Source organism: Prinia subflava, chromosome 6, assembly GCF_021018805.1.
Source record: "Prinia subflava isolate CZ2003 ecotype Zambia chromosome 6, Cam_Psub_1.2, whole genome shotgun sequence".
NCBI lineage: Eukaryota > Metazoa > Chordata > Aves > Passeriformes > Cisticolidae > Prinia > Prinia subflava.
In genome coordinates, this window is record NC_086252.1 from 22,376,460 (window position 1) to 22,404,262 (window position 27,803).

Genomic DNA, 27,803 nt, shown 5'->3' on the forward strand with positions numbered 1-27,803 from the left:
GTTCTATTCTCAGTATCATGAAACTCTTTCACAGCACAGCTGTCATGGCAAGGCAAGATTTTTTTCTTCATTTATTTATGAGATCTGCCATCCTGAATTACAACCATTAAGTTATGGGGCCCATCTCTGACAGTCACGAACAGCAGTAGGCATCCACATATATTCTCTAAGGTTACAAGTCTGTATAGTTTAGTTGGTTAAGTTCAGGAGGAAAATAGAAAAGCCTATTAAAGCACCTAAACAATGCACTCAGCAGCACAATAGTTTCACAGAGAAAAAAAGATAAATCTGAGAAGGGGAACTGACATTGACTGAAGTAATCTCAAAGAATCAGGTTCCTTTGGATAGCTCATCAGGAGGAGGATGGTGTTTTGTCAAGGGAAAAGACTAGAAAACAGATTTATAATCATATTGTAGCTGTGCTAACCTTGAATGTTGGGTTCTATTAGCTATCTGGTGCAGTATGCAGTCCATGCATTCGCAGCAGCACCATGGTATGTGGCTGCCATACACCAGCTCCAGTGCAGAAAAGCAGTGTAACTCTGTGGGGTATTGACAGCTCATCAGAAAGCTTTCCCTGTGAATATTCCTAGGATGTCACTTCACCCTGCTTCCAAAGTTAAGGGTGCATACACTTGAGGAGAGGTTCAGTATAATACTGGTACAGAAATAATGGTCAGCTTGAGTTTAAATGGTTCACTGGCAATGCAATACACATAAAAGTACTGTAACAAAACCACCCACAGATTTCGTGTAAGCTTTCCTAGATTTGGAAGGCAATGTGTAGACCAGCTCTCAACTACAAATGGAATGCTGTGGAGAACTGCTTAACAAGGAGATCCATTTCCAAATAGAGGGGATGAGTAGTAGCAAAGAATAAAACAAGGTGTGCACTCTCTGGCTTCAAAAGAAGGAGAAAGAGACAAACAAGTCCATTGGGTTGGGCAGGCACAGAGAAGTCTTGGAAAAACAGAATAAAGAAAAAGAAAGCCTGGATTCCAAGGTTTGTCAAGGTACAAAATGGAACCAGCAGTTAAACTCAGTGATGGTACTTGCATGGTTCTGGGAAGAAGAGGGATGGATATTCTTGGGGAAGGAAACACAGAATATGGCAGTTACTTAACTGTAGGAAAAAACCTATAAAGAAGGGGAACAGAAAATCTACATTCATACCTAACTTCAAAGAAATCACTACAGGAACTGCAATTCAACTACGTGCCTGGGACCATAATGAGCAATACTGTGCTCATCATCACTGACTCTTCTCATTCCACCTGCAGCTTAAGGGATACAGGATACAAATTAAGGATGCTAATTTGCATTAAATACAATGTATTTAGATTAATTTATATAGATAATGGAAGATTTAAAACTTGCTTGTGCAAACAGTTGTATGAACAAAACTAATCTTCCCAATGCCTTCTAGAAGCAATGGTTACTATAGCCTGAAATGATACTGAGATTGACATGATCTTGGCTCCCTAATTACATCAGAGTGGGATTTTCTACTCCTAATGCTTAAGTGCATGTCAATACCAAGACAGATTGCAATATGCATATTATCATGCCAAGAAATCACTTTAAAATTATTCAATGTAATCTGTTAATAATTGAGTAACTTCTGGTAAAGAATTATTAAAACAACATGAATTCATCACTTTGTAAAAAGAATTAATGAAAACCAAAAAGGTATATAAAATGCCTTTATGTACCAAAAAGGTATATAAAGATCTAAGCAACCTGACCCTGAGAAATAACTGAACTTCGCTATTCTAAGATAACTATCTTAAAATGCTTGTATTTTAAAGAATACTGGATTGCTTTCTAAATCACATTCCTTTCATCCACAATGCTTATTCTGTTCTCCTTTTAAAAACAGTGGCTTTTATCTGTTCCAATATGGGGTTCTCTTTTCCTAGCAAAAATAACCTCCTAATATTTAATATACACATTAAAACTGATGGGCATCAGTGTTCCAGACAGGTTTCACTAACTGGAGATGTATTTGCTACCAGGGTAGGAAAAAAACAGGAGGAGGAGAGCGCAGAAATAAGAGAGTTGCTATGCCAACCTACAAATGCTAATGGCATGACAAATACAAAAAGGTCACATAAAAAAAATAGTAGGAAAAGCTCTGATCAAGAAGTATTTGTATTTAATTTAATAAGCAATGTAGCTACTCTACTCAGATTCCTTCAAAAAAATGCAGTTTAAAAAAAAATTCAGCACAGTACCACACTGAAAATCAGGATGTCTTTGTCCTTCCTTTGATTTATCACTTAAATGCCTTATTCTTCAGCATCCATATCAAAAATACAGTTTTAGGAAAAGTTACATATAAATACTGAAATGGATTTGCCTGCAATTAGATCATGTAAAGATCAGGGGTAATATTTAAATACAGAGTAAAAAATAAAATTTAAAAATTAGTAAAAAGTGCATCATGTCTAGTTTTACATTAATTAGATCATGCAACAAGATATTTTTGTCTTTTTGAGGTATAATTCTATAACAAACTCAAAACCTTCTACTAAAATGCCAAATACAATTTTTAAAGAAATCTTTTAGGAGGACTTTCAGTCGATTTTCAAATTTGGGTGTGCTTGATTTAAAACTAAAAACAAAAAACCCAAGAAAATCACAACTGTTATGAACGTTCTTCCTCTAGTGTTCCAAGGTGTATTATGGCAGATATTAGGAAAGACTCCTGTACTCCCAAATATAAGAGATGCATGCAATGCAGTCTTTTATATCAAGTTCCTGCAACAGAGACTGTATGCAAAAGAATTCAAGCCCACTAAAATACAGAATGTGTTTTCTTTCTTACTTGAAAAATGGTTTCAATCTGGTTGAAATACCAACCACTTAAAATTACTATTTTCTTTGTCTTTCTAGTACTCCAAAGAGAGCACTAACAGAATGCCAATGACTTTTCCTGGGTCAAACTTATGTCCTCACCAGGGCAAAGGAACAGTACTGGCATGTAGACAGACTACTTGTGGACATCAGAGCATCCTCAGAAAGCCCATGGGAGAAAAGAGAATGGCTGGGCCAGAGCATACACTGAAAAATTCAAATATATTCAGTGTTCTGACCAATTTATCATCAACTTTTTGACTGGGCAACAGAAAACACAGACATTTTACAGTATTAACCCAAGTTTTATAGCATAGAACTGCAGATCCAAGATAAAGTTTTACATAAGCTTTGGTTGAGCATTCAAAGACAAATGAGTTGCTCAACCTTTTGAAGATTACCCATGGCTAATTAAAGACCTGCCAAGGCTTTACTAACAATTAAAAACTTGTCTTTAAAATCCCCAAAGAGGAAAATGCAAACAGCTGTTTTAATTAGCAAAACAGCAGATACTAATTAGCTTCTGTAGCAGAGTATGCTGGTCCTTTAAGGACAGGACCAGTTTCAGCCCAAGTTTATTACCCATTTAAACTACAAGGAGAAGGACTGGAATCAGATGCTGTAAGAAAAGCTTCTAATTCCTTGTGAAATCAATATTTCCTAACTTCAGGTTGGGAGGAATTTTGAGTAAACTTTTATGCTTGTCCATCTTTTAGTTTCTTGTCTTTCCAGAACTGAGCTGTGTGCAGACATTTGAGCAGGGACTGAGAGTACGTGAAATGTCTTGTGATGATCCCATTGGGATGATAATTGTGACATCTCATCTTCTGGGCAAAAGGCCACTGTATCTAGACAAAGTAAGAATAATATGTGCACATCTGCACAGCAAGCCCATGGAGTTCAAGCTGCACCAAGTCTGCTGTGAAAGCACTGGGCAGCTGATGTAGAGTTGTTGCAACTGAGCACATCTTTCAATTCTCCCAATCTTTTGGGACTGGTTCTGAATAACTAGGAAATCTCAGATGAAAGAGAAAGGAATGGAGAGAACAGCAGAGGCTGGAATTACCCTTTTGCTGTGTTCAGAGACAGATCCTTGGAGAGCAGCAGATATGCTTTTACCTGATAAATATTTTCTAAATAATTTTTGGCTTTGTATAACATTTCAAAATCTGATTTTCAAAATGATAGGAGGACATGATGTTCTCTTTTCCTTTGAGACAACTACTTTGAAGTGGTAAAGACAATGAAAAAATCCATGAAGACTGTGCTATATGAAGGTCTTCAGAGCAAAATACCTACTTCTTAGCAGGTGAGTAAAGTTAAGAGAATACAACCTCAACTGCATACATGGTCTATTCTTGATATCTATTCCTTTTTCTTCAAATTCATATTCCTTTGTCTACTGATTAAACTATTAGAGAGGAATAATAATATTTTCAGCATGATGAGAGTACGTCATGACAGAACTATAGTTTCTCTGATTTAACTTGTTCTGTGTATTAAGATATATAATGTACATTCAGATTCAGGATGTACTAACTATTTTTCCAGTGATAATATACACAAAGCTCAAATGTTTTCTCTGTTGCTATGTTCTGTTTTTCCCAGCTTAAAATGCAAATGAGACATTTGGTTGAGACACTCCTGTTTTTCCAGTGAACAGAAGATGTGGCACTGTTCAAGCACTGTTGCTTTAGGGCCCCACCCAGCTCAAGCAGAGGGTTCAAATGGGTTCAGTGAAATAATAAAGACATTTCTGGAGAGGGATTTTCATTGAAAATGTTTTTTAATGACATTTTATTTACTGATGTGAGCAAACTTAACTGGCCTCAGGACAGACTAGGATCTCGTCCTTTACTAGAACATTTTTGTTCTCCTATAACAGAAACAGGTCTGTGAGGCTTTACTTCTCACTGAGACAATATTGATAAGAGCAATTAACTTTTTTTATTCTCCAAGTAGATTAGCAAGTGTCTAAACTTCACAAAGTAAAGCTATTTAAATTGAGAGAGATTAAAAATCTTTGTGTTAGGAACAAACTGATTATGAGCTATTGAGATGCATCTAACAATTCCAAATCCACTTCAGCTCTTGTGGATTAAATGCCAGAGAGGTTAAAATAAAGGAGGTACATCAATTTATAACCTTTCAGAAAGGTGAATGTTTCAATTTGGGGAAAAAAAACCCAAAACAAAACAAGATAAATATGTCACACAAACATTACCTGAACATCCTGTCGCCATTGAAAGATTAAATCATAAGTACAAGGTTACAGGAAGAGACCATGAGTTAAGTCTCGTTAAATAAAAATAAATAGAGACCTAAAACCGAGGTCCCTTTAAGTCCTATTTTTAATCTAGGATTTCCAAGTTAATTATGTTGAAGCTTTTCCAAACCTCAAGTCTGGAAATACATTTTTTATTTATCTTAAATAAATGTGTCCTTCTTGTACACATCCCCCCAGTAACTACTACTTCCATAAGACAGCAGAATAACTGAATAGCTTCCACATGCTGCAACTACTGCAAACTTTTCCTGCTGTGCTCCTTGCAGAGAAAACAACCTATGGAAAAAAAAACCTTAACAGTTTAACAAAAGAAATCTTACTTACGAGTACTTTGTCAGCAGCTCCAAATTATTATGCATGTTGATTGGATACGTCTCACTGAGATGAAACAGCTTCTCTAAGGCCTCATAAATGAAAATGATGCAGATAAGAGAAGCAAAGGCTTCTTCAGTAAAGCGGGTGATGTAGCAGACTAGGGAGCTTGCATCAGTTGCAACAAGGATGATGCACAGGATTGCAGTCCACAGCCCAATGCTGGCTCTCAGAGAGAGGTATGACAACCCGTACTCTCTAAAAGTAAGAAAAAAAATTTAACAAACTAAACCTTTTGTCCAGCCACAGCGAATGGAAACAAGGCAGCTCCAGAATTTCCTTTCTGGGGACAGTCTGAATCGACATGATGTACTTACTGTGAACAGTCACCTCCTGACCAGAGCTCTTCCCCCAAATAACAGGACACAAAGAGCTCTATCTCTGTTAAAGTGATCACATGAGCAGCTTTGAGAGTAGTCGCACACATGAAGTGTATAAGGTCCACTCGCTCTTTATTCCATATCCTGCTTTGTGAACAGCCAACACCTGCCAATTTCTTTTTAAGCCGTGAAAGAGTAGCTATAACAACTTCCATCAAAATTCTGTAAGCTTACTGCATATGATAATAGAGCTCCAAACACACCGTGTGACATTATCACAGCAAACTGAAAGGTCTGTCTGAAGGTGCGAGAAAATTTGAGTGCTAAGCAGGGTTCCCTACTCTGTGTTGTGCAGGAGATCCTGGTACAGAAGTCCCTGTCACAGCAATGAGGCAGAAAAGCAGACTGGATAGCAGAGAAGTAGGATGGCTTCCAAATGGAGACATAAATTTTACACACACTGTGGCAGAGAGATGTCAAGTACAGCACATGAGCCTAAATGTGGCTCCTCTGGCCTGACACTCCACCCCCTCTCTGTCCAGGTGAGGGAATGGCATGGTCTGTATCTATTGAGAGAGGGCACCACTTCTACTGCACCTACTTTCTTGGTGAGAAGCAACACCTTTCAAGTCAGGGTTGAGATAAAACCACTGATTTAAATGTTTTGTCTCAGAGTAGAGAATAATAAAATTAATTTAAAAAAAAAAAAAAAAAAAAAAAAAAAAAAAAAACCAAAAAACAAACAAACAAGGCCCCACAAACATCCTGAAGCTGTCATTTCCTTCAAGGGGGAAGGGAGGAAGGAGAGTTTAAAAGCAAGAAAAGCCCAAAATTTAGGAAAATTCACCTTTCTGAGTTACCAATTCATTGTATAGTTTTTGGACTCTGCAACACGATAAAGGCAGAAATTTATCTTGTAGTGCAGTGCTTAGGATTTCAGCTTTGGGGTAGGTGATGTCTCTACTTTTACCTAACAATAAATAAAGGATGATGAGTATCATGATCTTCACTTACTTGCAGAATTTAAATAAGATCTTCTCAAACACTAAAACTGGTCCAGTGCTGCCAAGTATAGTGAGAGGCTGTCCACCAAAGAGAGAGTAGGCAATTCCAGTCATGGATGCTCCAAACAGTGATTCTATTGCACTCTGAATATGACACAGAGAGAAGTGTCCATAAATTTTCAAACGGGTTTTTTTTAATATCTTAATCCATAGCCTTCTAAACGTTGAAACACTGATATATAAAGGTGATTCATGCAACAGTAAGGAAATACTAACCACAAAACTAGGAATGTAAGTTTGTTTTAAAAGTTCAGATTTAACACATACTATACGACCTTCAGTTGCTTCTCCCAGTAGACCACCAAATGTGATGACAGGAGACATGCAAGCACAGTAGAGAAACAAAAATGATGCCAGACACTGCAGACTGAGAGCATCCCTGAAGTCACTCCAGAAGAAGGGAGCTTTTCTTTTGATATCTAAAATTAATCCTCCAAAAAATCTAAAGAAAACATAGAAGAGCTCAAATCAATTAAGATGGCACACAAAACTTTCTTTGACAGTATTGTTTCACCAATACTGCAGAGAGCTACTGTTTCTTGATCAAATGATACATAGCCTTATGTTTCACCCTTCATTAAAAAAATAAGTTTATAGGACGCCTGCATTTGTAACTTCAACCAGGAAATAATTGTGGTTTTAAAACAAACTAATTTCCATGTCTCTTTTATAAATTATGCAACTAATCATCCAGACCCCAAAGTTCTGAACAGTTGCTTGCTCCCATGCACTAAATCAAACTATTTATTACATTAAAGAATTCTTTACATACATTCTAACTCTTTGTTTAATTAGAGGGGAATAACAGTGCATATTTGCCTATTTACATTTATGTAGAGAGCTTCACATTCTTTATTTGAGAACCTGTTTCTAAATACACTTGATGATAGAAATGGATATATGCTACCATTTTCCAAGGGCAAGAACTGTCATCTTTCGTCATTTACACTGTGTCAAGTGTAATCAAATATTTAGGAACAGAAGCTCCCTTACAAAATACCATACAGCTGAAGTAAATAACCCCACAATGCTCTTTTCTCACAGGCACACAATATATCAGATGCTGCTGAAGTAAAGAAGAAGGTAAAGGTATAGTGCTACTACCTCCTAAATATTAAAACAATCCTTCAAGCTGTCAATTAGCAGGTTCTCTGGTGAGAAAACAACTTCCAGCCAAACTGGCCATCATCTCCCCTGCCCCAGTGTGCACCAGCACTGCAGCTGAATATTCAGCTTCATGCTAAAGGTAGGAACAATATTTAAATATCAGGAGGCAGCAAAGTAAAAGAAACATCTGTTGCCCAACTACACTGCACTAAGGCAGCCACTGACAGCTGATGCACTTACACCACACCATATTAGATGAGAGAAAATAAGAATTTGGGGCAAATTCTTAATTCTGGTGTATATTACAACCACCAGGGTAACAACAGCCTCATGTACCAGGACATGTAATGGCTTACTGTGGTAAAAAAGAAACGCTAGAGCTGCACAACCCAGAAACTTCAACTACAAAACAGCTCTAAATATTCATAATATATGGCACAATACTATACCAAGTTTTCCTTCATCCTGTGCAAAACTAAGAACCATCAATCAAGTTTAAGAGAGGTCTGGCCTTTGTTAATATTAAAGAAAAGAGCTTGCAATAAATACAATTAGAAAACTCAGACCCTCTTGCCCTCTCCTACGCTCTGCAATGAGCACGTATTGTCCTCTCCAGCTATGTGGCACATGCAAATCAGAACAAGTGCCTGAAAGAGATCATGTGCCAAGACACTTCTGGGAGAGAACCGGACCCTTGTGATTCCTTTTCAACACTTAAGATTTTGAATATGTTTTCACTAACTTTCCAGTGCGTTGCAGTTCTGGTCCAGAGTGTCCCCCAGGATGTTCTGCTTCCCCATGGGCTGCAGTTCCATTTGGCACTCCTGGGATCTTACGCTTCTCCTACCAGAAGGAAAAGATATTTCTCATGGGTTTTAGCACTGAAACAGGCTCTGAAAGTTAAAAGCTTAAACATAAAAATTTTATTTTAAGATTCATCAACATAACCTTCTCATAAACTGTAGAGTAATTCTATTACCAGACAGTTAATATCAAAAAGAATTGTGATTCTGTGAAATTTAAAGAATTGATCACAAAAATCTTGTATCAGAAATCATTTTACAGGGTAACATGCTTTGATTAATGCTTGCAAAAAGCTTAGAACAAAAGCAAACCATGGCTATTTGGAATAATCAAGGATGCTTTAGACCACGCATCCCAGAATTTAGGATTTTTAGATACAACTGCCTGTATTTACTCAGGAGAGAATTAGTACTGAACTAAACCAAATGTCATCACTATACTGTATACTTGCAAGTCAAGGGTTCTTCTAAAGAAAATTAACCTAAAATAAAAATAGGATGCCCAACATAGTGACTCTGTTAAATGCTAAATTAATGAGACCTAAATCTACATAGTAAAAATTCATCACAGCTTTTAGAAGTGTCTGAATTTTACACTGTACAAACCTGAGATGGAACATTTTTAGGTGGTTCTATTCGAATTGTTGGGTCCCACTCTCCAGGAGGGAGAACAGTAACCTGATCAAGAAATTCATCAATCCCAGACACCAAGTCATTGCGGTCTTTTGCTTTGTAAGCAACATCATGGAATACCTGTGAAAAATTGAGAAGTATGTGTGGGAGGAAAAAGAGATGGGAAAAGGAACCCTCTCTAAAATAATAGCCCCTCTTCTCTGAAACATAACACATTTTGTAAAGTTCCCACTGAACAAATAATCTCAGCTTTGACTGAAAATAGCTTCTGCTACACAGTTCTCATAGAAATTCCAGCTGCTACAGAAAAACATCCTTATGGCTGCTAAATATTGCATAGATTTTGCAGCTTAAACAAAATTAAACCCACTGGAAAGCGACTGTGTAAAATGGAACCTTATTGGTGAAAATATCTTCACTTATGTATACAGTTTCTCATTTTGTTATCCCCTTAGAGCAGCATAATCTGGGCTGTCACAGGACCATGAAATGAACTAGAATGCTCGTTGTCATCACCAGAATGATTAGCCACATTTCATCTGAAGGATTGGAGATTCCCTATTACACCTCTTCACTTGGTACAAAACTGAACCACGAATAAAAATACCTCATCTGTCATTAGTGTTGCAATTGATCTTCCAATCTCATGGTATTGTTGGCCTTTACCCAGTGGTCCAAGAAGAATAAACAAAAATCTGCAAATGGAAAGTAAATTCAAGAAATTGTAAAGAATAGATGGTTGAAATTAATAGAAATATTACAGAAATATTTATCTAAAATGTGGACTAGAAGAACCCCTCAGATAAACACTGAATATAATCTCCTTCAAGATCCTCACACATGCATTTAAACATGAAGCTCTGCTTAGAAAAAAAAGTGAAAATAGCTTCCAAAAATATATCATAAGCTTAACAGTCAGTCTTGATTGAGACTACCAAAACTTCCTTACATAACAAACCTTAACTTACATAATAAATGTATGCAATTGCAATCTATGTACAGAACACATTAATTTATTTAATTCTGTTAATTCAACAGAAGGGTTATGGTTACATAAATTATTGCAATATAGGAGAAGTTAAATTAACCCAAACAAAAATAAATTTTAAATAATTTTTATTCTCATTAAGGCTCTGGACAGTCTCTACATGAGACTGTAGGCAAGTAAAATTCTATAAAAGTCAGAGAATGCATTCCAATGAAATCACTAAAATTCTCCGTTTTGTTAAAATGTAAAAGACAACATTTTGACATATGTTACTGAGTGTTTTTTATGTACACATTTTTGCATAAAAACAAAATACTTAATTGTCCTAAGTTGGAACTACGTATTTTGACCAAAAATCAAGAAATCTGTTCTTTTCCTGTGGAAATTCAGGGGAGGTAACAAGGAAAATCCAATTCCATCCCTCAGTGTTTCTTATACACACACAGAAACTAGAAAACATCAAAAAAGCAATATCCAAAGTAACCACAAAGTACAATTCAAAGAAAATGTTACTGTTTATCTGGTTAGAAGCAAGGATCTGAGTCCCAGCACTGCATTCACAGCATAACATGAGTGTCGTATGTGAGTGTCCTGAGTGTCACAAACAACTGGAACACACTACTGCCTGCTGCTGGAATTCTACTTTTATAGAAACTAAAAGAGGGAAGGAAAAGAGAGAATATGTGTACAAACATATGCACAAATTTAAAAGAAAAGGGGGACTGCAATAATAGTTAAGTCAGTGAACACAAATATGGGAGAATCACTTTGGAGTTTTGATCTGAATTAACACAATATAATCACAGATCTATCCCAGTGCCCTCTATTTGAACACAAGGTCTATTTTAGACTTCTTTTTTTAATTCCTCATAATTTGTTTTCAGAATCAAAGTACTTCAGCAGAAAAAGCTTCAACTGGGAAAAAATTAATCTAATAAAAATTTACAGTTAAAGGCACATTCCCTATCATGCAAATTAAATTTCTGAAGTAGTACAATTTTTTGAAGAACATATTTAGAGTATGTTCTCCATCCATTCACTCACTATCCCCAGTCAACCAAATCACACAGTTTGCTCTTTGTCTTTTCCTTCTTTATTTTTTTTTTAGTTCTGTACATAATTATGCAGTATCACACAAGTAATTTAGTTCCAGCTTCTACGAAGCTGAATATTTCACCTTAGTATTTTATCTGGAGTAATACCAGTTTGTATAGGATAACCTGTGTGTTGTAGCCTACATTTCTACATCTGTGAAGGACTCACAAACCAGCATGTGGCTGAATAGACCTAGACATCATTTACAGGATGAGTGGAAAGCTGAGAGATGTCTTTGTTACAGAGCAAACCAAATTCCTCACTCAGGAAATGGCAAAGCTGAGGGTCACATCACCCTGTCTTCACAAGGTACACGAGGAAAACACAAAGCAAAACCAGCCCGACTGTACCTGGTTGGAATTGGAACTTCAGCCAGTCCTGTAAGCAGCACTGCAGGAGACAACCTAACAAAAGCCACAACGGCACGGTCCAGGAACTCGAGTTCACCAACTAAGATGTTTGATGCTTCAGCTCCAGGTGGTATCTTTTTCATGAAGTGTAGGTCAACCTGGGGAAAGTATATTAAATTACAACCTAAAAGTTACTCACAGGGATTTTTTCCCCTCTGCTTTCTTGACAGAGACTTCCTGATCACTGCACTATAACCTTAGCTATTTCACTTATGCAATTCCACTGTTCTTGTCTGTTGAATAATTATTTTTGAAAATAAAAATGTTTCTCTAAACAAAACTTATCAATTATTTGACAGATTTTTCTTGGAAACAAAGCACTGCAGAATTAATTTATAAAAACAACAAATAAAATCCAAAGTATTTTTAAAAATATAGGAATAATTTCCTAGTAATGCTTTTTATCTATACTCATAACAGCATGAATACTTGATAACAATCATAACAGTAGAAGAAATTAAGACCCCTTATTTTTCCATAACTAATAATTCTGGAAGTCATTAATTCATAGCTCATAGGTGTTAGATTATTATCTCACTGAGAAAAACACTAGATTCCACTAGACACAGTTTCCCTTTTTCTGATCTGAGATGCATTTTTGATTTCAGATTTAACAGAAGAAAGTTGCTCCTCTGCTGAAATTAACAGAAAATAAGCTATCATGAGTACTGACTGTCTCAAGAGCGAACTGAAAAAACAAAGCAGAAGAAAAACTGGAATTTTAGGCAGCAATGTTGACTTTTGCAGGATGACAGAAAAACAGAGACACAGCTTCATTATTGCTATAATAAGCTCAAGGTATTTGCATAGGAATGTATGACTCTAGACTTTACTCTGTAAGAAAGACTGATATGGAGTAATAAAGTATATAATGTATATCTGATTTAATTATGCACCAGTATTGTCTACATTTCAAAATGCATGAATTTTGTCATTTGCTTTCCTTTTATTAATCTAAACACAACAACAGCAACCAAATCCAATATAAACTGTTAAAGTGGACCATTTTAATGTCTATCTTACAGCCATCTGTCAGTACTAGTTTGCATAGTTTTTGGTAATATTTAGAAAATTGTTTTCTTGCAAATGGCTCTGGCACTAAATCAGAATTCAGATATAACACAGTTGCCTGTGGAATGAAATCTTGGTTTGCTGAGATCACAAAGAGATAGCTAATGCTTCCCTAGGCTACAAAGATGACTAAACACCTCACAAAGTTAAACAAGAACCACATCGACCTGGAAGGTTGGAGACCAAGTACTTTTTCAAGGTAAATGGAGAATTCTGTTCTCCACTCAAATCACAAAATAACGCTTCAGGATTAAATATATTACTAAGGTTCACTCTGCACCTGATTTTGGTACCACAGGTTATTTGTAACTGAGAGGAAGACAGCAGTCATTCAGGCATGTAGAAATATGCATTCTGTGGTGACTTTACCTTGTGAATGGGTGGATTTAACATTTAAATGCATTTAACATTTAATAATTAATGTCACATATACAATATGCTAGAGTTGTGGCATTGAGGTCCTCTAACATACAGATCACAAGATTTAAATTTGAAATAAACATTCTGTCTCCTGTCTACCAGAAAGTATTCCCAGATATTTCCTGTACTATTTATCAGCTTGAGATTCTAACACTGTCTAATATTGTTTAGATAGTGAAGAGAATCCCATTAAAAGGGAATAGCTGGCAGGGGAGCAAACTGAGCAAACACACCCAAATCCCAAAGGTGTTGTTTTCACTGCATAATGAGAGTGGAGGTGGTCCTGGCGTGAATTTATGGCAGTGGCAGAAGCTACATATTTTGAATACTTCATCTAACCTATCCATAATACATCTCTTATCCCAGGTCTGGAGCTGGAGAGACCTAATGTGCATCTTAATCTGCACCCTCACCTGAGCCACATTTCTGACCTGACCCTAAATAGTCCCGGCAAGCTCCACTTAAATATAAAAGTAAATAATAATGCAGAGGCCATGTCCCCCCAGGGCAACGCAGAGACTGAAGGGTGGTGGACATCTACCCTGAAAACAAACATAAATTGACATGAAGACAAACAAAATACCCAACATCCCTTCTTAGTAAAACATATTTATCAATTTATTTATAAGCAGGGTCAGTAGCACTCAAAACAAGTCAGTTGCTTCACATGGCATTTGGAAGATCAAACTCTGTCAGTATGGGACAGGGGTTTGTCTCAGAATAGTGTTTGCACCTAGAGCACAGGAATGTTGCCATGAGAGGGGATGTGGGTACAGACTCTTTATGCATTTTGTGTTTCAGGAGAATTAACGTTGCCTTCAGTCTTTGGCATAAAAAGCAGAAATGAACCAGATGAAGTTCTTAAACAATCACCCCCATTCTACTCAGACGGGGGTAAAGTGGTGCTGTGACAAATCACCTCCACATCACCCTGAGAACACAAAGTCCTGGTGGTGGCAGCAGAGAAAGAGGAGTGACACAAACAGCACAAACCATCTCTCTCTCTGTGTTACTGAAGTAATCCTCAAAACAGCTTTCAGAGCCTGTCTCACATTTTTCATAGATAGATACCAATACAATCAACACAGTCTCAATGCTGTATCCAGATTAAGTCAGCTTCTTGAATCAACTCCAAATTTGGAATATTAGATGTAGCCCAAGGGAGATAGATTACCAAGGAGAGAATATGGAAGGTAGTCAGAGGTGCTTTTTTTTTGTAGAAGATAAATGAAATTAATATCTGGAACAAAATTAGAGCAAGAAATCACAATACTCAAGAGAAAATTAGTGTAGTGCTCTACTTTCCTCTCAATCTGTGCATATAATTCCAATTATAACCATTGGGAGTTATTGCAATAGCACATTTCAAGGGGAAACTGCACTTACACATCTTCAAAAAGATAAATGGATCTATTTAAAGTCAGTCAAAAAGAAAGGTATTAGATAACAATCCTTTACTGTTATTTCATTCGTCCTAACAAAAGTTGTTCCTTTCATATTCCTGACATCCTTGTTGGTATCCATCACTGCTGAGGTTAGAAAAAGATGAAATGTTGATTTCTTCCAGCTAGTTTAAATGGGAAGAGCTCTTTTGATCAGCAAAGCAGCAGCACTACAAAAATAATGAGTGAAGGATCAAATGATGCAGCTCCCATTCTTGTTTAATACAAACAGAATTGCAGTTAGCAAACTGACTGGGATTTGGATCCTACAACACTCAAAGCAACTGGAGAAATGTTCAAGAAAAGCACTTCTCAAACTTGTGCCATTCCCTTCACTTCTGCATAGCTTAATTTTGAACAGACAATTCTATTTATATTTTATATCCGTTACAAATTTTACATCTTGATTTTAGAACACTTGCAAAAACAATTAGTTTTACTTAAGACTTTAATACAACTATCATGAAACCGATATTCTGCTCGACTCTTCAAAGCATTATAATTTTAGTTGGAAATAGGGTTAGAGGATTAACATTCAATTTTTAACAACCTGCCACTGTTTATAGATGTCCTTGCAGCCTCTATAGAAATGTGGTTCATAATACATTCCCAGCCAGCCTCCTTTTTTCTCATTGTCATTGACAGAAAGATCTGTTTCCCCTCTTATTTCAGCCATATACAATTCATAGTCTGGAATGTTCAGTCAAAAATTCAAATGATGTAAATAGCTACTGCTGCTAGGAAATAAGTCTGGCACCAGATGGAGCAATCACATAACTCTACTTTTAGCTCAGCTGCACTAACATTAAAATTCAACAGACTCAAAGTGCTGTTCTTCAGAATTTTGGTTTAAATCACCTTTCTTCACTTACTCAACCTTTGTTGCATTAATGTGTCAGCTGAAGTCATCTGTCCCTGTCAGGCCTGTCATCTGTAGCCATTGTGACTGCCTTAGGTACATACAGACTTCTTACACAAATTAGGATTCTCCCTCACATTAAAGCTGAGAAGCTGTTTGCCTTTCTTTGCTATCTAACAATGAACTGTCATTGCAGTCTCCATTACTGAACAGTTAACATCTTTTGTAAAGTGTACTGAAATATCTTGGCTCGCCAGAAGAATTAAGTTATAGGTTTACAGAAACACATTCTGTTTGAGACATCTGGAATCCACGACTTCAGGTTATAAAAAGCATAGTTTGCATTCAGGCATCACTTTTACAGAAAGTAAAAATCTGAGGTAAACGTGAATTATAGGAATTCTGAATTACTTTCCTACTTAAGATAATTTTCTGTTAATTTGTAAAATTTCCCCTATAAATACACACCTATGATATTAAATTTATCTATGTTCCTAAACTGTGATTTCTTGTTACATATAATCTAGAAAGAAAACGTAAGATTCTCTTTTGTCATACAGAAACTGTACTGCAGTGCACACAAAACTTCAACACTTCAGTAAAATCTGCACTTTAGAGCTTGTCCTGACTCGCAGGGATTAATTTTATTTCATTTTAAATATCTTTTTGGTAGCCAGGAAGCTCTCTTCACCATCAGTGAACACTTACCTTGCTAAAGTCAACAGTGCTGTTTTCTCTGCTCACATCATTTTTGTTTTCAATACAGGCTGGAGTAGCCTGTGGGGAAACAACCTGACCTGCTAAAAAAAAGTATCATTATTACAGAATACTAACAGTTCTATTAAAAAAGCAACATCTAATGACACATTTATTAGAGCTTTGCATACATTCCGTATTATAGATATATGTTGTACCCAAACATGGCATTTTAATTAAAAACTTATTTAGAATAGCACATTAACAAAAGACAGAACATTCATCATGTGCAATTAGGAATGTGAGAAGGCAATTTAGAAAATATAAAAGATACTGTTGGCTATTAGAAGACAAAATTTCTATACCAAATAAAGCATACAATTCTAAAGATATACATTTGGGAAAAGTCCTGTTTTCACATAGCTTTTGTAAATAATTTGAGGAGCTGCCAATTTTGGGCAATATCTGTCTACAAAAGTAATCCTCATTGACTTAAATAGGATTATGCATTTTTACAAAGTTACTCATGTGTATAAAAATGTCCTGATTATAACAACTAAAAAAAACACCTAAAAGCAGACTGGTATAATAACAAATATATTGGAAATCAACTGATTTATAAGCTCAGTATTGAAAAATGTGGTTATGGACATGTATAAAACAAATGTTTCAGCAAGCACATTATAAAGAAATTCTGATGAGGATTTAGCAAAATATTTTAAAGACTTCTTAAAAAATGTCTCAAGATGAGAAATGACTGACCACCTCAGTCTCGTGGAAACAAAGAGCAAGTCTTTTGACCAACAAAAGCTCAAAAAGAAAAAACAGAGTCAAATAACAAGTCTATGTCATATAAAGCCTATTTTGACTTAATGCCACATTGCCCCTGCAGATGGCCAGAGCCACACGCCGAGGGTGAGGGGCTGGCAGTAGGGCAGCACACAAACCCCACAGGGGCACAGGCCGTGCCCTGCTCGCCTTCACTCCTCCCTCTCTGGCATGTCAGAAGCCACACGCAGCTCTGCACACCACAATAAAGTACAAGAGAAAGTACCAAATACACGAGCCAGCTATCTCTTACTGCCCTAACACATACCCAGGAATAACGACAGAGTCCAACTGGCCCAGAGTCAGCATCTCGTGCCCAGCATATATTTGTTTCCATAGCGAATAAAGTCTCTCATATGACTGAGAAATGATGATGTGAAAACATTGGTTCTGGTGAAAATCAACCTAAACTTGCACAGTAACAAAGACCATATGTTCACGATATTTGAAGATGAAGACAGTCAGAAAGTCCTAAGCTAGGCACATTGTCTGGGCAATTGCAGAAGGCCCAGCGTGGCCCCTCACACCGCTGGGACTCACGCTGCAGCCCAGGCACGGCCCCAGCCACGGCCAGGACACCGAGAGCTGCAGCATCCAGCCTCAGCAGCACCAGAGACTGCAAGAGCACCTCAGCCACTGCCAAAAGGCTGGAGAATCCAGTTTCTGCCACAGCTGAGCAATACAGGATCCCTGGCTGTCTGGTCCTTAATTCCCAGTTGAAACACTTGCTGAAGGAAAATGCTGGTTTTCATGAAAATCAGCATGTCATTTTCCACTAGACCAATCTCCCATGACACAAAACAGGTTTTAGGCTCATGTGTGCATCCTGGCAGCACAGGCAGAGATACTGCACTTTGATTACGTAGTACAGTAACAGAATGTTTAAAAATATATTGCTGGAAATCTTATTAGTAAATGTATCTATCTTGGAACTGCAAGTATTTCCATTTTTCTCTCTGATTCAGGACAAGGACAGATCAAAATAAGAATAGAAATCAGGGCTTTTGTTCAGCTCTACAGTGAAATAAACAGAGAATGGCAAACAGACATGACAAGTATGTTAATATAAGCAAGTAAATAAAGTAAGGATTAGAATTTACATATGACAAAAATTAAGGATTGATTTTAGAAATCCATATATTAAAGGAATTCATATAAAAGAGGCTATTAATTCCTAAATGTCACAGGAGACAACTTTTGCAAAACAGAAGCCAGAAATTATTACATATGCAAGGTATTTATAAACAGACATTCAATTTGTCTGTTTTAATTAGAACTGAAAGAAAAACAGAGTTCCATCATTGTTACACCATCATCTTTACAATATGTATTCCAGTGCACTTTGTATTGTTTATTTAGCAGTCCTTGAATTATTTTTACAGGAGTCATCCTGTAATATTACAGCTATTAAAAATCATTAATATAAAAATTATATAAATTTTATTTCTGTTCTATTTTGGAGATTTATTAATGTGACCAATAAAAGCCTCCCACTTATTCAAATAGAGAAGGCATAAAGTGCTCAGGGAAAGCTTCTGTCTTAATTTACTCCCAAAAAAACTAAAATCTAGTATTATAAAATCTGCTGACTCTTCATTTTTGCTTTTAAACATTCCCCTATAACCTAGGATATATGAAAAGGGAAATAGTTGTAATAATTACTCATACTAATATACATATTACATTATAAAGAAGTTACAGTAAAGTAACAGAAATAGAAGTTCATTATCTTTCTGTTGCTAATTAGGCATTGACACATTTTTTTCTGGACCCAAAAATTCAAGAAAATGAAAGCAGATATATCTGCCAGAGAAAAAAACACTGACCAACAAAGGAGTCAAAGCATGGACCACCTGTTCAAATACTGAATTTTTAACATGATAATTGGAGGTATCAAAAGCAATCAGCATAACAGTAGAGAGGATTTTTAAATATTGTGTCCACTTTTCTTTTAGGAGAAAAATATGTAAAAATATACATATAAGGAATAAAAAGCCAGTAAGTATGTGAAGTTTTTAAGAATAGCATATGTTCTTTTTCTGTGCCAACAGAAGACCTCAAACTTTGATTTACCCATATGCTGGAGTAATCTGAAAGAACACAAGTTTTACCTTGAGGCAGAAAGACATGTTTAAATAGCTCTACAACTCAAGACAGCTTTCTGGATCGTGGAACAACAAGTTTGGGTTTTTTATTGTATTGAGTAACAATCAAAGATACAAGGTAGAGACAACAGATAATCTCTTTTCACAAAAAAAACCCCACAAAAGTAACCCCAAACTCTAGCCAGATTTCAAGCATTTGTCATGGTTTATTACTTCTTTTGTTTTAGCTGAAAATATGGGTTTAGGCTGCTAAGAACAGTGAAGGCATAAACCATCAGCTCCCTACAAGGAGGGTAAGAGCAGCAACAGCCTCACCATTTCACTCTTTCCTGCCCTCTCCTCACCAGTTCCAGCCCAGCACTCCAAGCAAAATGGTTATTTACACATTCTGTGGGGTAAATACAGAACTTTATCCTTCAAGAGTGCAATGTAATTCTTTGAGTCATTATAAAGCTGAAGCCTTGATTTCGTAAAGCACATGAAGAGCTGAATTCTTTGAGAATTCATCAGCTCCATTCAAACAATTTTAAATATCAAGTGCACAATGTGGTCTAATTGAAGTATCCAGGGTACATACAAATGAACTTAATACATAACAGATAAAACCATGCTATAATTGGTGTAACAGCTTTTCTATGTAATAAATAGCCAATATCAGCACATTTTTAAAATTATGTTTTTAAAAATTTGGCATATATAAAAAACAAGTGTCTTTTTCAGATAATGTGAAATTGCCAGAGCTTTGACTAGAGCAAGAATTCACACAAAAAACACTCTTTCATGCAAAGTCAAGCCATTTATAAATCAAAATTAGGTCCACATTTGTTACAATAATAGAAGTTTGCACTTGCAGATACAGTTTGGCATTTTTGACATAGTTAGTCCTGGCAAATTAAAAAAAAATAATTCAAATAAATTCTCACATGTAACATATTCTTCACCCCTAAAATGTAGATCTTAAGACATTTAACTATGTGCCTTGTGGTTATCTCTCAAAATCCAAGATGTTTCTAGAACATCAATGACAAAACCACAAAATACTGTAGTCAGACACCAATCACAAAGTTAATGGAAACAAACTGATGCAACCAACACATCAAAGGAAACTAAACCAGAAGAAGTTGTTATTCTTGTAAACCATTATTGTAAACCATACATATCTCTTCCTATTCAGGAAAAAAATCCTGATTTTCAAACTTCTTCAGACTTTTCATTGAAACTAGTCATCAATTTTTCAAATCTAAATGTACAACACTGTCCAGACCAAAACTCAAAAACTGAAAAACAGTAAGTTTTCCTAAGTATATGATAAATTTCTAATATAACAGAGCAGTGACAGCATCTCTGCAGGCTGCATTGTGTGTGTCACTCCCATTGCACTCCATAAGTACAGGGAGATTTGGTGTTCACTAATGATATGCAATCTAAGAGGATGAGGAAGAAGTCGCTTTAGCTGTTTTTCTAATGCTAGGTCTGAATATCCCGAGCACAATCCACATGAAGTCATGCAGTATAAACTAAAATGCTGTGATTTGCAGTTTTATAAATTGATGTAAGAAAATGAACTTATAAAGAAATGGCACTGCCCCCCCACCAAAACAAACTCCACACAAACTTCTCTTCAGTGCGTCACAGCTGCGGACAAAGGCCTGAGGTATTTTTTGAAATCACTATAGCAAGAATTTGCATGCTGACAAGAAACTGAGATGGAGATATGGGTGTACATTTGAAATGATCTGAAGCCCAAGCAAGTATAGGTATTTATACTACCTCTGAACCTTCAGGGAGTTTACAGAACCCAAAGGATAGGAGATGAGGAAGATACAGAGATGAGATGAGCCTGTTAGAGACAGACACAACAAAGACAGAGCAAAATAAAGAAATACAAAGATGAATGATACAGTTTTATACATACAGATTACACATTTTATCATGGGTACAAGGAAACGTGGAGAAAGAAAGAATAAATATCAGATGAAAATGTTCAGAAATACAAGTTATATTTTAATAGTATAAAAACCTGTGGAAAATACAACCTGATTAAAATATATACATTTGAGAAGAAATAGAGCATTAGCAACCCTAAGGCAGAATTATCTTTTAGTTTGCCTCCTCTTCTCCCTTGATCCAGATCCAATACTTCAGGAAACTTGTCAGTATATCGATGGCATGGGTTGTGATTTGCTCCCAAATTCAAAGTGCATGGTGATGTACTTAGGAGTGCCTCCCCACCCTTTTGATGGGGCTCCAGGCCATGCCCACCTTTCTCCAGGTGATAATATTGACATGGGAGATTCACCTGCTGGAAGGTCGCTCTGAGTTATGGCACAAATCCTTGAACTGATCTTTAGAAAAGATTGGGAAACTGATGAAGGTAACTAGCATCACGACATGACTGGGAATTCTGACTTTCCAGGATTCTAAAGGACACTACCCTAAATTAGGACAAGCATAGACTCCAATACCTCTCCCCCATCACGCTAATTGAAATAAGTGGGAAAAGATTTAGAAAAGAACATGTCAAAATGAACAGTTTCAGCAGCTCATGTTATTAACTCCAAAGATCCCAAATCTAATTTGCCATTGCTTTATTCAAGCTCTTCAGAATAACAATAAACCTTTGCTAGGAATTTCAACTTTTCTCAGACATGATGTGTGGTGTAATCCAATTTTTACACTAATAATGTGCCTGCTCTGATGTCAAGGGAGAAGAAGGTCTTATAAATGGCATAAGTATGGAACAGAAAACAGGCATAAGATCATTCATTGTGGGTAAAGAACACTTCAGCAAGGTGCATGACAATACAATTGACTTAGCTTGCTGTAGTCCCCCACCAGGTTCCTTCCACTTGGACTTTAACCAGTATAAGCCCTGCTAGACTTCATTTTATATACACACACACACACATATATATATATATATATGAAACCTACATGCCCCTTAGACTAAAAGTGAAATAGCCACTCAAAACCCTTAAATATTTATATGATCAAAACTCCTTTTCCTAACTACATTTTCACAGAATCAGTTATTTTCTCATGCCACACACGCTTAAACTCTGAATTTCAGAACACCTTTTATGAAAGGGGAAAGGCTTATGAAATTATTTTAGCTTTCCTATAAAATAGAGAGGTGTCATATATTTGCAGTCATCCTTGGCTTTTTAGACCATATCATTGGTCAGCTCTGAGATATCAGAGTGTGAAACCTACTCATCTCAATAAAAATAGGTTAAATTCCTTTACAAAGCAAACTTTCTAAAGATGATTTACCAGTGAAAAAAATTCACATTTTTACCTGGCTTTCACAGTATTTATGCTAATATCACTTCCCACCTTCTATTTTGGGTATTTTGTGTCAAATCAGCCTATTAAAAAAAATCATTTTTCCTGCTCTTATGCCAAATTTGACTGTCGTTTTTTATTGGAACATCAAAAGCAGGCTTTTAATTCTCACAGTTTTGATGCCTAATGAAAAGTGAAAGTTAAACACAGCATGGCAGCATTAAAAATGCATGGTAAATCCATAGCACCCTGACATCTTAGCCCTGCAGAGGATGTGAAGAAAAGCCATTGTAAACAAAAGATAATACTACTAAATACAAAGCAAATTAACTAGATGGTCTGACAGACTCATAAACAAAGAAAAATGGAGGGAGAACATATGTACAACTATCTTCCAGCAAAGATATCACAATGGCCTGTCAGTGGTGCTGCCATATACTGAATTAATTTATGTATTCATTTTCAGACTTTGCTCCTGAACATCTGAAAATTGACACATTGATAAGCTACTATTGTCAAGGACTTGGACAAAGAAGGGAGTTTGAATCCTCAGCTGTACCACAGAACCCACAGATCAGGGACTCAGGGCTCTGAATCACCTTTTTTACAATCAACAGACTGCTAAGGATTGTTTCCAGCTCAGCTGTCTAACACTAATCCCAAATTTAACCAAAGAGAGAATTTCCTTTTGTGCAGAAAAAGTGTCCAAGTTCCCCTGTCTCATTTCAGCAGGAACAAACAACTGGCCCTTCTAAAGCTCCTGGCATGTGCTCCTTACCAAAACTCCTGTCTCTGGCAGGGCTGAACTGGGCTCTAAATTCACCAGCAGAATCTGGGATGATTTGTTTCTCTCCCCACACTCTCGTAGGAATTAAGCTGATCATCCAGAAAGTAAAAGCAGCAATATTTTGAGTCCTTCTTTTTATTAAAAGGAGAGAAAAATACTGCTACTGGTGGCCATATTAGAAACATCTTACCTTCATACATTCTACACAATGTTTGTGGACAAATGGGAACAAAGATTAAAAAGATGCCTTGAATGAATTTTACCAGTTTGTCCTCAAGAAACAAGATGTGTCTTACAGTGCTCTCTTGGACAATAATACAAGTTGTCTATACCTTACTTTTTCTTTCTTTTACACATATTCAGCTTTTGCTTTTACATGATTCAAACTTATATTTTAACAACTCATTTTTATATTACTATGAGTAGCTTATACAGACATTCCATGGCCATCGAAAAAGGAACATATAGCTGAGTGAACATAACACTGTAGCTGAACTCCAGCCTTTGGGAGGCACTGGCAGAGAAAATGATCAGAAACCTCACTGCTACCCCTGGTCAAGCTCCTAAGAACAGCAGAGCTCCTGACTGCTGAGCATTTCAGTGCAGATTCCTGCATCATTTACACACCACATACACTTGCAAGTTACACAAGGTGAGGAAATAACTAAGAGAATGCCAGAAGAGGTACAGTCAGTGTAGCTGAGACTAGGCAGCTCTCCAGAATTCTCTCTTTTCCCACTTTTTAAATCCTGGAGTACTCAGGCAATAGTTGCCACTCAGACCCCTGAGCTGCTTATTTGTAGTAGTCTTGAACAGGGAAAAAAATTTTACTTTCTTTTAAAACAAAAAGTTAAGACTAGATTTTCCTTTTCTAAAGCTAATACTAATTTCAATGCAATTCAGGCAATAAAACAAGATTCAGACCTTTTAATGTAACAGGGCAATGGATGATAAAAGAAAAACCTCTAATAAACAAATCCTCCCTGTTTAATCACAGGGCCATCATTGATTTTGAAGAGGTCAGTGCAGGAGACTGCCAAACGTGCATTAGCACTTAAAGGACACAAATAGAAGAACAAAGCTTCAAACTGATTAAAAAACATCTCTGTCCAAAAAGTTCATGCTTAGAACTTTTCACTGTAACTTAGACAGAAATCTGATATACTCTCACATAAGCATCCCTAAAATTATTGAGTCTCTACAGGTTATTCTATATTTTACATACATATATGATTTTTATGATGTCTATATTTAATTTAAATTAACATGTAAAAGTGACTGAGATTTTTTTTAACAAAGGTTGGAGTAGTCTGGGACATTTCTACACGAGGACATGAACAATGCATTTGTCATTTTTTTCATCTTACAAAATAGGGACAGACAAATGAAAAACTGTAAGAATATGGCTCTCTACTTAAGAGAATCACTTAACTACTGAGTACATAAAATCAGTGTGTTTAATGTGGAATTTATTTTTGGGGGGAATTTAGAAAGAGCTAGGAACTTTGCCAGAAGAAACTTGGGCAAAAGCAAGATGTTTCTGGAGTGGATTACTGCATCAGTTTCACTAACAGACACAGAAAGTTACTGAAATTGAGCTCATGATATTTTCACAGCTTGCCCTGAAGGTTCTTCTCTAAGGCATCTAATGCCTATTTATTACATTAGATCTAGGTGCAAAAAGCTTAATGGAATGCAAGCTGCCATCTTACATCCTGTGAAAATTAAGTACAGGATCATTATATCATTAACTTTCTCTAGTGTCTCCTGAATATCTGTTTAAAGTCATCAGCAAGAGCTGTATAAATCAACATGAAAGTTGCCTTAAAAAGGATGGACAATCATCCTACTTACACTAACTCTTGTACATCTGTATGCATATTCACACACATCTTCGTACTATTTTTTCCTTAAAAATCTTAGGATTATTTTTTCCTCTCTCTTAAAATGACACTTTGACACAATTAAGGTTCCTATTTAATATCCTCATCAGATGAAATTATATGTTGCCTTTTAGGTCTGAGAATCTTCCCCAGGGAAGCAACTAGATATAGATCTCTTAAAACCTTACATGGTGTGATTGAAACAAAGGCTTCTTCCTTGAAATCAAGTTCACCTTTATATCAACAGCCCTATCTTTCCAAATTAGCAGCACAGGTACTCCTGCCCTTCTGTCCTATACCTCAGAGCACACAGATTCCTCTTGCAACCCTGACCTTCTCTGTGCTATGGTGCCTCCTCACTCCCCACTTCCCAAGGTGACAGGGGAATTCAGTAGGGCTCTGAAACAGAGTGACAGCAGAAGGGATCGAGATTTCACTATAGTTAAGATGATTTCTGGAATAAGAGTTAACTGAAAAATATTTGCAAAATTTGGCTGCAAATTTCTTAGCACAGACCTTTGTTTCTGCAAATAAGGAAAGAGCAATAAGAAATGATCTTTCATTATGATGACCTGCAACAACAATACACCTTGCAAGGTCTTCTGTAAAAGCATGGAAAACAAAAAAGTTACGCTAATATTTTACTCTAGAACCATTCTGTAACATTTTTCATTTGCATTATCCTGATTTTCCCAAAAAGGATTTTCGGAAAGAATAAGGTACAGCTCTCCAATAGTATCATCTTGAAATGTTTGCCTCATTTTTCAACCCCTCAAACTCACCTATAAAATCTGAATCAGCAGTTGAACTCTAGCTAATGTATACACTATCATTGACTTAGAAACTATTTCAGCAATCCACTACATTTTAAATAAACAGCTCCTGGACAGTCAACAGATGTCAAATATAGTCCTACCACATTCCTGGCACTGATGGAGCCTGTCCACAGTTCAGAACAACCCAGTGCAAAGACGCTCAAGCTCAGTCTGAGGAATTGCACGGAGCACCCAAAGTGTACCTAGTCTGCTTGGGAAATAGCGTGCCACGGGTTACCCAGGGTGCCTGGGCAACCAGCACATCTTCCAACACCTCAGTGAGGTCCCTTGAGTAGCTCTGCCCAGCCCTGAGTTGTGCAAGGTAGCCAAATTTCAAATTTGAGCAGGTATATTTCTGAATGCATAAGAGGAGTCACTCTCATGCAAAAAGTCCCATTTTTACAGGGTAGCTTTCCAGAGCAGAATCACACTGTTAAGCTGTGGGTACAAAGCACATGCAACACCAAACAGGCAGATGCTAGTGAAGGCTGAAAATGTAAAATAAAGCATTACCATTTTTGTCCATGGAATGGGGCTCAGACTGCTTCTTGCCAATATCAGCAAAGGATCTTACGATTGGGATCCTGTTGCTCAGCTTCTTCTGGTTCTGATGGTGATGCTGTTTCAGTAACGCCTCATGCACTCTGTGACGAACATCCTCACTGAGCTGCCCAGAACCCACCTGCTGGTCCAGAATCATATCTGAAAATATATACATAAACATAATAAAAGAGGGGAAAGAGGAAACATTTTATCTTTTGAATTGCAATAAAAATTATTAGTACCCTATAGGATTAAAAACAAAATGCACCAGTTCCCTAAATGCAACACAATTAAATGTAAGTTTTATCTAGAAGTGTTTCACTTTTGGGGAGAAAGAGAGACAGAGGAAGGGCAGGGAGAAAAGGATGCTCTTAATATTAAAAAATCCTTAAAAAATTATGAAGTTCACAAATTCAGGTCACCTATGCAACAACTTTGAGGTCAGTCCTTAAGCACTCTAGTATACAGCATATTGAAATCCAGGGTTATGATCTGTATAAAATGGTTTTTTTCTGAAAAACTCCTGTTCTATTTCCTACAAAGGACTGACATGCTGTGAGGAAACAATTTTTATATTCCCTTTGTACTTACCACAGGAGATGACAGTCTTTATTTCTTGTAACTATAATTACAACATCTTCAGTGCAATACAAAGAAAGTTCAGGTAAGACAATACAGAAAAATTGCTGCATTATTTGTGATACCAAATAGAATCTATTTCTACTGACAGATGTAAATGTGCCTGCAAGAGGATCATTTCAAGGAGGTGAGAGTGAAACTGATTCCCCTACAAAGAAATTACAACCATTTTTGCAGTGCACTAGCAGAAAATACTCTTAAGTATTCATATTCAACACTATTTGTACACACACAGCCATTCCTCTAGCAAGGTAACACAGCTCAATGAGGTGCTTTTACACCAAAGCACACAGAATGGACAAACACCAGGGGCTGGAAGCCACAGTGCTGCTAGAAAGTTATGACCTTGGTGCCATTACTGACATTAGTGGGGCAAATTCCACGATTGGAGCGTGGCTATCGACGGCTGCAGGCTGTTCCTAAGAGACAGGAAGGGAAGGAAAAGCTGAGGGGTCACCGTCTATATCAGACAGGGACTGAGCATGAGGAGCTGTC

At 36.6% G+C, this 27,803-nt stretch overlaps 1 protein-coding gene across 4 annotated transcripts in view; it reads right to left on the minus strand.

The window, feature by feature from the left end:
• The window catches only part of SLC4A10 (solute carrier family 4 member 10), a 152,143-nt gene that overhangs the window by 28,847 nt on the left and 95,493 nt on the right, over nt 1-27,803 (minus strand). For 3 of the 4 annotated variants that reach the window (XM_063400652.1, XM_063400648.1, XM_063400651.1), the window contains 9 exons: nt 26,640-26,828; nt 16,436-16,527; nt 11,876-12,033; nt 10,050-10,137; nt 9,416-9,562; nt 8,749-8,849; nt 7,167-7,341; nt 6,850-6,983; nt 5,468-5,713 (listed from right to left, as the gene is read on the minus strand). In XM_063400652.1, coding sequence (XP_063256722.1) covers nt 5,468-5,713; nt 6,850-6,983; nt 7,167-7,341; nt 8,749-8,849; nt 9,416-9,562; nt 10,050-10,137; nt 11,876-12,033; nt 16,436-16,527; nt 26,640-26,828 — 1,330 coding nt within the window. The remainder of the gene's footprint in view (nt 1-5,467; nt 5,714-6,849; nt 6,984-7,166; nt 7,342-8,748; nt 8,850-9,415; nt 9,563-10,049; nt 10,138-11,875; nt 12,034-16,435; nt 16,528-26,639; nt 26,829-27,803) is intronic. The other variant, XM_063400650.1, reaches the window with a different exon arrangement.